Below are 12,756 nucleotides of genomic sequence, written 5' to 3' on the forward strand. Positions count from 1 at the left end.
CCTGGAGAAGGACATCATGCTTGATAAAGTAGAGGGTCAGTGAAAAAGAGGAAAACCCTCAAGAAGATGGCTCAAACAATGGGCTCAAGCATAACAAGGATTGTGAGGATGGCACAGGACCAGGCAGTGTTTCCTTCTCTTGTACCTAGGGTTGCTATGAGTCAGAACCAACTCAATGACACCTAACAGCAACAATGTGAGTTGATCCCACGAGTCCATTTTTATCCACAATATCAACAGATATTATTTGAGAACATACTCTGTATAATATATGATGGTATGCATAATTACAATGTTACATGTATGTTCTGTTGATGATTCTGTAATGACTGCTTGATACCTACCTCCGTATGCTTTCAGAAAACTATAAATAGAACACTAAAAGATCCCTAGACCATGTCATATGATGGTCCAAGCAATGTCTTCTGCATATAAACTACAGTGTAAAATATTATTTGGTAGAAAAACTACTTCTCTCATAGCAATTGGGTTTAGATTTATGAAGTTTTATCTAAATGGAAACAGCTATTCTGTAACCTGTTTTATACAAATGAGTTTTTAAAACATTAGTGAGGTTTCTCTAATCAGGAATTGAAATTCTCATATGGCAAGTTAACCTTGTAGATAGTCACATTTGATCACATTGTGGTGCCAAAAACTGTAAATATTAAATATGTGGATAAAACTAATCCTTTCAATTATGAGACAGGTGGAAGAATATGCAGTTAATAGTTCTCACTATGGGCTTTCCTTTGGGGAGTACTCTAGTATGAAAAATAATTTTCCTGAAAAATAAATACCATTGTTGCATAGTCCTGTTGAATGTTGAAAATATTTTATACTTATTCAATTTATGACCCTGACTTTCACGGAGATCCTCTGAGCTTTATGTCCTACCATGGGGAAAGAAAAAAAAAAAATATTGCTAGAGGCTTGCTAATTAAAATCTTTCAGTATGCAAGTATAGACAAAAATGATTTAAAATTTCATTCTATTAAAAGGGCATCTACTTCAAAATATGCTTTAAAATAGTATCAATTTAGACACTCAAATGTTTAAAATGTATTTATATGAAGTCACCTGGAATTTCAGATTTGCATATTTGAAGCATTTATGCCGTGAGAGATAATCCATCTCTTTCTAACCCTGCTCTTTCCATGGGTACCATAAGAGATGTTGTTGCGACACAGCTTTTCTGTAAAATTGAGTTGTGCCTGTGGCCTCTATTTAATACTATAACATTTATTATGCACATACATAATGTTAGTATGGAATGAATTGTGGCCCTCAGAAAGATACATTGAAGTCTTAATCCCCGATACCTGTGAATGTGTCCTTGTTTGGAGATAGCATCTTTGAAGATGTTATTAGTTAACATGAGGCCATACTGGAGTAGGGGGGCCCTAATCAAGTGTGACTGGTGTACTTACAAAACAAGAAGAGGCATAGACACAGACAGAAGGAAGATGGCCATGTGAAGACAGAGGCAGAGCTTGGAGTGATGCATCTACAAACCAAGGAACACCAAGGATTGCCAGGAACCACCAGAAGTTAGGGAGAAGCAAGGCAGGATCCTCCCTTAGAGCCTTCAGAGAGAGCATTGCTTTTTTGGTGCATTGATTTGCACGTCTAGGCTATAGATGTGTGAAGCCATAAATTTCCTTTGTTTTAAGACACCCAGTTTGTGGTACTTTGTTACAATAGCTCTGGGAAACTAAGGGAATGATTAAAGCTCCTTAGAAGGACTGTAGAATAAAAATTATGTTAAATAGTAGAGGATTAGTCTTGTATCAGGTTACAACTAAATGGAGCAATTTGTTTCAACCACAGAAAAATCCGTTCCGGTGACTCTTAAATTTCTGGCACGTGCTCTTGATCATATATATTATTTGGAGACTATAAAGTCACTCTAATATTAATCTTATTGCTGTTGTTTTTGTTAGGTGCTGTGGAGTCAGTTCCAACTCATAGCAACCCTATGTAGAGCAGAAAGAAACATTGCTAGGTCCTGCACCATCCCCAACAATCATTGTTATGCTTGAGCCCATTTTTGCTGCCACTGTGTCAACCCATATCACTGAGGGTCTTCCTATTTTTCACTAAGCCTCTACTTTACCAAACATGATGTTCTTCTCCAGGGACTGATGCCTCCTGATAACATGTCCAAAGTATGTGAGAAGTAGTTTCACCATCCTTGCTTCTAAGGAGCATTCTGGTTGTACTTCTTCCAAGACAGATTTATTCATTCTTTTGGCAGTCCACGGTATATTCAATATTCTTCACCAACACCATAATTCAAAGGCGTTGATTCTTCTTTGGTCTTTCTTATTCATGGCCCAGCTTTCACATGCATATGAGGCAGTTGAAAATACCATGGCATGGCTTGGGTTAGGCGCACCTTAGTCTTCAAGGTGACATATTTGCTCTTCAACACTTTAAATGGGTTTTTTGGAGCAGATTTGCTAAATGGAATGCATCTTTTTGATTTCTTGACTGCTGCTTCCATGGGTGTTGATTGTGGATCCAAGTAAAATGAAATCCTTGACAACTTCAGTTTTTCTCCATTTATCATGATGTTCCTTATTGGTCCAGTTGTGAGGATTTTTGTTTTCTTTATGTTGAGGTGTAATCCATACTGAAGGCTTTGATCTTTATCAGTAAGTGCTTCAAATCCTCTTCACTTTCAGCAAGCAGAGTTGTGTCATCAGCATATTGAAGGTTGTTAATGAGCCTTCTTCTAATCCTGATGCCCCGTTCTTCTTCGTATAGTCTAGCTTCTTGGATTATTTACTCAGCATACAGGTTGAATAGGTATGGTGAAAAGATACAACCCTGAGGCACACCTTCCCTGACTTTAAACCACTCAGTATCCATCCGCTTTTCCTTTTCAAATGACTGCCTCTTGATCTATGTACAGGTTCCTAGTGAGCACAATTAAGTATTCTGGAATTCCCATTCTTCAACATATTATCCATAACTTGTTATGATCCATATTAATCTTAGAGAAACATTAACTATAGATATAAGTATATATATAACTCTATGTAATTATATGTAAAACCTTTTGCCATTGAGTTGATTTTTACTCATGGTGACCGCTTGTGTTATACAGTAGAATTGAGCTGCATAGAGTTTTCTTGGCTGAAATCTTTTACTAAAGCAAATTGCCAGGCCTTTCTTCCACAGTGTTGTTGGTGGGTTTCAACCGCCAACCTTTCAGGTAGCAGATGGTCACAAATGTATATATGTGTGTGTGGATATAGATATAGATATAGGTCCAGAAAACAAGGCTTTGAATGATCTAGGAGAGTTATCAGGTGTAGGTGGAGGATGTGCCTTATATGGGAACACAGGTGCTCTTTGCATTGTAATATGCAGAGAGAAAAGTAAAGAGAATTCATACAGATACATCTTATAGGAAACTGGAGTTTTTCTTATCCGTTTCTATTTTTTTCTGGGAAGGAAGAGGTGAAATCTTAGAGGACTTAATATAGATGGAGAAAGTTTTAAAATAGCTGTTACATGGAATATGAGCGAGATGAAATCAGAAGAATCATGGGGTGGCATGAGAATATGGTTGGAGTAGAGACCACACATTAAGGTGTCACCGGTGTGGTACTAACATTTTCCTCATCTCCACTTTGTAGTGAAGTTTTAAGTACAAGGATGGCAGTTGGACTGATCCAGGTCTGAAGTTCTGTCAGACAACGTGGTAGAAGAACAATGGGGTAAGGGGGTCAATTATATAGCAAGAAAGGGGCTGAAGTAGTGAACCAGGAGCCTAAACTGGTTAGGAAAACAATAGATATTATTGGAGATGACGGAGTAGTCTGTGTGGGAAAATTCAAGATAGAGGAGAGAGAAACTCAGTTGGGAAAGCAAGTGAGGGCGGTGGTTCTCAGCCTTGACTTCACATTAGAACCACCTGGGGAGCTTCAAAAAATGCAGGTGCCCATGTCCCATCTTCTGAGACTCTGATCAAAGTGGCCTATGGTACCACCTGGACAATGAGCTATATTTTGGAGCCAAGATTGAAAATCTGTTGTGAAGAATCTTATTTTCAAAGTTGCAGACACTTTATTCTCAAGGCAATGGAGGATCAACAGAGATTTTAAAAAGAGGAGTAACGTGAGTTATTATTTATTTTAGAAAAGTGAATTTTTCCTCAGTGTGAAAGGGAGAATAGTGGAAAAAATACTGCAGTATTCTGGGTTAGGAATGGTAGGACCTTGAACTAGAGGGATGAAGAGGACTTGTAGAGTAGGGGAAAGATTTTTGGTGTTTCAACGCAAGAATTTATTACACTTATAAAAAAATTTTTTTTTTTTTTTTATTGATATATGTGAAGACTAAGATAACTGTAGGATTTTTTTTCCTGGATAATATGGTAGTTTTCCATTGCTGCATAACAAATCACCCCCAGTTTGGAAGGCTCAAAGCAACATTTATTGTCTCACAGTAAGGAGTCCAGACTTGGCTTCTTTAGGTTCTCTGATTACACCAGACTATAATCAAGGTGTCTAGCGAGGCTGAAGTCTTATCAGAGGCTTGAGTGGGAATAGTTCCATGTCCAAGCGCCCTCAGATTATTGGCAAAATTCAGCTCTACACAGCTGTAGGACTGAGTTCCTCATCTTCTTGCTGGGTATTAGCCAGGAACCCCCTCAGACCCTAGAGGCTGCTTATAGGTCCCTGCCAGTGGCTACACGGCAGGCTGTTCACTTCTTCAAGACCAGTAGGAGAACCTTTTTCTTGCTCCTAAAGTTACTCAGTCCTTTTTTTTAAGGATATTTACCTGATTAAATCAAGCATACCCAAGATAACCTACCTTTTGATTAACTCAAAATCAACTGATTTGGGATGTTAACTACATCTGCATGTTTCCTTCACTTTTGCCATTCAACATAACCAGTAAGTGATGAGTCACAATTGACTGGACGGCAATGGATTATTTTTTTTTTTTTTAAATCATATTCACAGGCCATGCCCACATTCAAGGGAAGAGGATTTTAGAGGGCGTGTACACCTTCAGATGGAAATCAGAAGTTGTAGCAGTTAATTATAATAAGTAATACAAGATAATTAGAATGTTTCTGAAAGAAATTGATGACTTCAGTTTTTAGACATGTTAAATTTGGGGTAGTTGATTAGAATGTTTTAGTAGGTGTTTTTTATTTATAGAGAGATTGGAGCCCTGGTGGTGCAGTGCTTAAGAGTTTGGCTGCTAACCAAAAGGTTGGCAGTTCAAATCCGCCAGCCTCTCCTTGGAGACCTTGTAGGGTAGTTCTACTCTGTCCTGTCCTGTCGCTATGAGTCGAAATTGACTCAACGGAAATGGGTTTGGTTTTAGTTTATAAAGAGATCAACATTGAAGAGATAATCTGGTATTGATTAATAGAGTTAAATTTATGAGATAGTCCAGAGAAAATGTGCAGCAAGAAGTGAGCTGAAGACATTAGCAAGACCAAATAAAGCTAGAACTATTGGGGCTGAGCTTCAAGCCATATTCCTTGATTACCAGTCTAATACCCCATTATGCAAGCCTTTAAACCAAAAAATCAAACCTGTTACAATCAAGTCAATTCCAGCTCAAAAGGAGTAGAGTAGAATAGAGTAGACCTGCCTCATAGGACTCCCAAGGAGCGCTGGTGGATTCAGACTGCCAAACTTTTGTTAGTAGCTGAGTTCTTAACCACTGTGCACCAGGGCTCTACATACAACTCTATACTATTCCTTTACTTTCTTCCTTCAGTAACACGCTGCACTTCTTAATCATCTATGGTCCACTTGCCCCCCCCGACCCCAGCCCCCAATCCCAAGCCCCACTACCTGGAAGGGAGAATCAGAGTCTGTCTTAGTGTAGCCTTGCAGATCACAGACACATTGGCTCTATTGTGCTCCCTGCATGAGGGAGTGCAGGATGGGCTCACAAGGCTCAGTGAAGGGAGGTGATACCGTCGCTAGCCTTGAACTGCATCATTCCTTTTTATTAGAAACTAGAACTAACTTTGCACTGTTCCCTGCTCCTTACATACCAGAATTGCCTATGAAAATAAACAGGATGCGGCACATTCATAAGGCAGACGTAATCATATTTATCTGTCTCTTAAAATTCTTTCCTGTTTATCTAAGTAGAAAATTATTAACGCTGCTGCAACAAAACTGAGAGATCTGAGCTGTGAAAATAGAAACAAAGTGAACTTGATTGGTTCATTTTGATCAGACTTTCCTCCTTTCTCTTAAATCTTTTTCTTTCAGGTTATATTCAAGAAAAATGTGTCATTCCCTGCCCATTTGATTGCAAGTTAAGCGACTGGTCTAATTGGGAACCTTGCAGCTCATCTTGTGGGTTTGGAGTGAGAATTCGATCCAAATGGCTAAAAGAAAAACCTTACAATGGAGGTCGCCCATGTCCCAAACTGGATCTCAAGAATCAGGTAAAGTGCATGAAGCAAAAAATAAAAAGCTGAAAATGTATCCCCATTATTATTTCCTGTTGAGATTAAAAGTCAACCTCTCATTAAAAATAGCTTATAAAGAGTTATCATAAGTTTGGAAAAGTGGTTAAGAGGGCAGTAATTAAACATAATATCCTGTTGTCATCAAGTTGTGGCACAGTGGTTAAGCACTCAACCGCTAACCAAAAGGTTGGTTGGTTTGAACCCACTAGCCCTTCCATGGGAGAAAGATGTGACAGCCTGCTTCCGTAAAGTTTTACAGCATTGTAAACCCTATGGGGCAGTTCTACTCTGTCCTATAAGGTCACTATGGGTCAAAATTGACTTGACGGCAATGGGTTTGGTTTTTATTTGTTTGTTTTTGATTAGTAAAATAATATTAGTAATAGAAGCTTGCCCACTCCTAGGTAATTCCCAAGGCTACCTTGCATATCATTAACAATAATAAAGTTCACAAAAATTACATCTAATTGATTTTTAAGTGATCATGATATTTTAAAAGTGATATGCTATACCACCTAAAATTTATTTTTTATGTATATTTTAAAATATAAGGAATAGTATTGGGAAAATAGCAATTATTTTATGACAACAGAATTAATGATCTCTCCCATCAATTCCAACAGTGGAGTTTTCCTTCATCTAACACTTTATCCACATTTTTTCATTCTCAGTCTTGCCAGTGCTTCCATAGCTCTTCATGTATCTCTTGAGCAACTTCTCTGCCTCAAAAGCGATAGCAATTTTCATATGTGAAATGCTTGTATTGATATCTAATAAAACTGTCATCCTAAGCAATTAAAGATGGTTAGAGTATTTCAGGTAGCTTTATATAACAGAGTATAAGATTTAGTCAGGAACCTTGGTGGCGTAGTGGTTAAGAACTGGGCTGCTAACCAAAAGGTCTGCAATTCAAATCCACCAGCTGCTCCTTGGAAACCTTATGAGGCAGTTCTACTCTGTTCTGCAGGGTCGCTATAAGTCGGAACCAACTCAATGACACCTAACAACAATGATGACAAGATTTAGTTAAGAATTATTTATGATAAAGAATTTATATTCCCGACATGAAGATTATTAGATTAGGACTGATGAGTCAGATTTTTCTCATTTTTAATCAGTTTCTTTGAGTAGGTAGAGCCCAAATAGGTGGTAGCATGTGTCTCTTATGTGAGTATGTAGACCCTTTGTGACTGGGAAAACTCAATAAAATGGCTGTATAGGTTTTCTAATAGAAGGAAAATCCAGTGACTCTGTTCTTAATTTGAATACCATGTATAGGACTGCTTGGCTTAAAATATTACTTGTCAATTTAAGACCAATATCTCTAGCTATATTTTTTCTAAGTTTTGATATGAGACGTATAACTCACTGACCAAAGAAAAAGCAACAGTCTTGCAAAAAAGTATTTAAGTTCTAGGATGGGTACAGTATTATGCTAGTCTTTTCTTTTTAAGGTTATATAGAAAATAATGACCATAGCTTCTTTTCTCAAAGAATGTGCATATTTACTGGGGAAAACATGACAGATGATCAGAAAATCAACATAAGTATTGTGGTGAAGGGCAGAACAGAAAATGACTAAGGAAGACAGGAGGGAAATAATCAGAGCAGAGATAGTCTGAGGAGATAAGCCTTACTTCAGTTCAAGGATAAGAATAATACAGGTTTAGGGTCCGGAGGTAGAAGGAAGACTTTAAAGTCAATACGATGGATGAAGACTATTTGACCATCCCTAGAGCAATTTCTGGAGACCCTGGTGGTGTAGTAGTTAAGAGCTGTGGCTGCTAAGTGAAAGCTCAGCAGTTCAAATCCACCAGGTGCCCCTTGGGAACCCTATGGGATAGTTCTACTCTGTCCTATAGGATCGCTATGAGTCAGAATTGACTCGACAGCAACTTTTTTTATTTTTTTAAGAGTAATTTATGGGTATGGAAAATAGAAAATAACAACTAAGCATTTATGGTTGTTAATAATGTTTGATAATTCTTTTTGTATCTTCCTCAAAACAATCTATGAAAGCTAAAAAAGCTAAGCCTCTATAATACTAGTTTTAAGCACTAATTTTAAAGAGTTAATTTCATGGACTAGGAAATTATCAAGGGAATAAAAAGACTTCATCTGAGGACAGACTTTAAGCTTGTATTTTCAGTATGTGAAGGTAAATGTATAAAACATGTCCATAAAATCTGAGAGTATGAATAAGGGAAAGGTACTTGTACGTCTGTTGTAATTTAAAAGAAACCTGCTCTAAACACTTAGTTGACGTATAAAATGTGTAACAGAAGTAATACAAACTAAAAATTAAGCCCCAGTTCAAAAATAATTTAAATAAATTTCACACGTGAAAATTAAGTGAAGGTTGGCCTGTTTCTGACTTTTGAGCTCAAGAAGGGAACTGTAGCATTCCAAACACATTTCTTCATTGTAATGCTCAGAGATAAATGTTCCGTTTTAATAATCAGAAATCTGATATAGTATGGAGTTTATTCTGTTTAAGGAATTTTGAAGCTATCTAGCACAGCAGGTATGTGGTTTAATTAAGCTTGGGTTAAAAAACTTCACCCTATCCACATTTCATATTTTAACATAAAGTAATTTGATCAGGGCAATAAGTAATAAACCCTCCTCTCAGTTTTAAGTCTGTGAATGGCAAGGGGAAATACCTTTGTGAAAAATCCTGAATCTAAAAGTAAATTTTTCTTAGAGTAGTTTCTTTTCTAGAGCAGTACACTATACCTTTAGGTTACTTGTGGAAAGGTATCTGAGCAGTGGCTTCATTACATCTTTGCTCTTACACTGGGTATAATCTTGTGTGTGTGTGTTGTGTGTGTATGTATTTAGATGTGTATGTTATTTTTTTGTTGTTATGTTGTATAAAAAGCTTTGTTTGAAGCTATTCATATTTTCTTAATTCACCTGATGATAAATTGGGTTGTTAGGGAATGTCATTAAAAAAAAAAAATTTATTTTATGTTTTTTATTTAGTAGATATTCCTCAGCTTCTTATTTATGACTATTCTTCTTAGAAGAGATAACCATTTCGTTCCTTAAACTGAACATGTGATATAGTTAGAGGTATACCCACTGAGGCTCTTTCGTATGGTTGAGTTTTACTATGGGCTTTGGGTTATTTTTCTCCTTTACAACTGATATTTAGGTTTATTTTCCCTTCTCTGGAACCAGATTAACACCCCGTTGCCCTTCACCCATAAGTAAAAGCTTAAAAAAAAAAAAAAAAGCTTGTAACCAAATTATAGCGGTAAGAGAGGCACGTATCTTCTGTAACTGTGCGTGAGGAAAATACAGCATAGGAAAGATTGGGTTTAATAGACTGTTTATAAAAAGGTATTAAATATTCTTATGTGTCTGTGTGTGTTTGTGTGTGTGTATATATACACACACGTAGGTGCACATATGTGTGTATGTAAATATGTATGTGTTATTCATGTGCATATATAAATATAAGTATACCTGCATATACTTATAAATTCTCTTCTCCTTCCCTCCTTTTTGGCACATGATGCTTTTTAAGGCCAAGGCTATCTTCTTTCGCAACTCATTCCAGACCCTAGTATACTATCTTGTGGGTTGTCAAACTGTATTTATTGGATGATGTATTTGAAAAAAAAAAAAAAAGCCTTCTCCCTGGATGATTGAGTTGCTAGTTCTGCAGAAATAAACAACTATATTTGAACTCTGGCCCCTTTTGCTGTGGTCTGTCATTCACATTCTCAAAAACATGTGCTGTCCTAGAATAAAAGACATAAGATCCTTCAAATTATTATTGCCCAAAGAGAGTCTTTCAAGACTTGCCTGAAAACTCTTGGGTGTTTGGATTCCCAGTGAAATCTAACTCAGCTGTATAAATGGAAAAGTTGGCATTATGTACACAAACTCATTAACGGTTCTGAATCTGTTAGTGAAATCAATAATCTCTCACAAAAAAGCCTCCCTTTTAAACTCAAACCTATCAACATGATAGCTCTTTCTCTAGACGTGGCTAAGTGACAGCCATATCTGAGTAGCTTTCTGCTAAATATATTTGTGGTGCTAAATAGTTCCAGCATGAGGCTTGTTGAACACTCCTATGTAGGCATAGAATTTCTTCTAAACAGTTTATCGGCTGATGCCCTTGACTCTGCTGCACATAATAAAATACATAATATATTTTAATTTTTTCACAGTCTATGATGTGTTGAGTGGATTTAAGTGTTCTTATGCTGTATGTTTTTTGTCAAATATGTTTCTTATGAATTTCTGCTTAATAGAAGATCAAATATGAGGACATTAAAGCTCCATTGGACTTAACATTTCCTTTTATGAGTTCTTCACACAACTGAAGCCAAGGGAGTTTCAGAAAATTATATTTTGTTCATAAATGCAAATCAGTATGTTCACAGTTTGAATAAAAATCTTATATTGAGGTTCATTACCTATGTGTTTTAAAGTGCATGCTAGCTGGATACATTTTTTGAAAGAGTTTGGTTATGCTTGCAACTGAATGGAAGATATAAATTAAATATATGTGTGTTACCTGGAAACATTTGCATTTTAAAGGGATGTCTTCCCTCAAAGAGAGGTGTTCTAAATTTGGAAATAATGAGAATAATGCATTTTGCTTTTCATAGCAGGGTAATAGTGTTTTTAGGGGTGCCTTTTTTTTTTCTTTCCAGAAATATATGGATATATTTTAGCATGAACATTTCTTTCTTAGAAGAGGACTTTTGGATGAGAAAAGTTTTCATTAAGAAATAGCTTTATGCTGACTTTTAATCCTGCTCCATTAAATATTAGCAGCACTTGGATGTGGAACTAGGATACTAACTCTCATTCTATCTGAATCCCTTTTTACCCAGAAAAACATGGCCACGCTTAAGGTTTAATTTTGGTCTCTTCTTTTCAACCAGCCTGGCTCCCACTGTTCCCAACCTAGACCACATCATCACTGGCAGAATGCTGCTCGCTTTGGAATGTCAGGAGCCCCCAGACTCCAATGGAGCAAGAAGTCTTCTTCCCAGGCATTAAGATGAAAGGCAGCCCAATAGAACACTGATTAATAAGTACATTCAGGTGTACTGTTCTTAGAGGGGAGGGCGGTGCCTACACTTTTGATGAGAACTTGTTTTAAATATGAAACATCATAGGTCATAGAATTAAGGGCTACAGAATGACTTATTTCTCAGAGTCATTTGAGAGGATTTAGTGGAGGCAAATACCCCTAAAACATTTCACACTCCCTTACACACAATTATTATCCCAAAGCCCAGCAACACCACACCCCATTTCCGAGGCAGCCTGAAATGACCCTTACGAGCTGGTGTTCCTCCATCTGTATCCTTTCTGTCTGCCTGCCAGCCCAAACTCTGCTCTCAAATTGTGGCATTGCACTCATTGAGCTGAGTAGAGCTCAGAGAGGCAATTTTTCTTTTTCACCCTTTTCCTGTCGCCATCTCCAAGAAAAATTGCTTTTTCTTCTCAAGAGATTCTTCCCCACCCCCAAGCCCCACTTGCGTGCATACATACCCTATTCTTGATCATTCCAAAGTAATACCTACCCCTCAGGCTTGTTAAAAATCTTTAGAAACTTTGATCATGATTTTTGAGAGTTGCCAGCATCACTCATGAGAAGCAGTTTTCCTACACTTGTTGTCCACTTTATCTTGCAGTTTACTGTGTTTTTCAACACTGAGTACTGCTACTCTGCATATATCCAAATTCACTTCTAGTTGTTATCCAAGATCTTCACTGTGTGCTTTCCGGAATGTTCTCCGCTAGACTGACTTGGCAATTGTCTGTAACACAAAAACCTAGCAGAGTTGTCAGGATTGGCTGGGCACAATTAGAAAATTGTGAAACTAGCAGTTTTTGTCTTTGACACTCCTCCAGTGCCCTTGCACGTGTCATATTATCCCTAGCCCCTTCACTCTTTTTTTTTTTTTATTGTGCTTTAAGTGAAAGTTTACAAGTCAGTCTGTCATACAAAAATTTTTTTTGCTATGTACTCCTAGTTGCTCTCTCCCTTATGGGACAGCACACTTCTTCTCTCCACCCTGTATTTCCTCGTGTCCCTTCAGCCAGCTTCTGTCCCCCTCTGCCTTCTCATCTCCCCTCCAGACAGGAGCTGCCCACATAGTCTCATGTATCTACTTGAGTCAAGAAGCTCACTCCTCACCAGTATCATTTTCTATCTCATAGTCCAGTCCAATCCCTCCCTGAAGAGTTGGCTTTGGGAATGGTTCCAGTCTTGTGCTAACAGAAAGTCTGGGGACCATGACCTCTGGGGTCCTTCCCTAGCC

At 37.4% G+C, this 12,756-nt stretch overlaps 1 protein-coding gene across 1 annotated transcript in view; it reads left to right on the forward strand.

Moving 5' to 3' along the window:
• Positions 1 to 12,756, forward strand: part of THSD7B (thrombospondin type 1 domain containing 7B) — a 989,424-nt gene that overhangs the window by 744,840 nt on the left and 231,828 nt on the right. The window contains exon 15 of the mRNA XM_049889254.1: positions 6,258 to 6,436. Within this exon, the coding sequence (XP_049745211.1) occupies positions 6,258 to 6,436 (179 nt within the window). The remainder of the gene's footprint in view (positions 1 to 6,257; positions 6,437 to 12,756) is intronic.

This window comes from Elephas maximus, chromosome 6 (genome assembly GCF_024166365.1).
Source record: "Elephas maximus indicus isolate mEleMax1 chromosome 6, mEleMax1 primary haplotype, whole genome shotgun sequence".
Lineage (NCBI taxonomy): Eukaryota > Metazoa > Chordata > Mammalia > Proboscidea > Elephantidae > Elephas > Elephas maximus.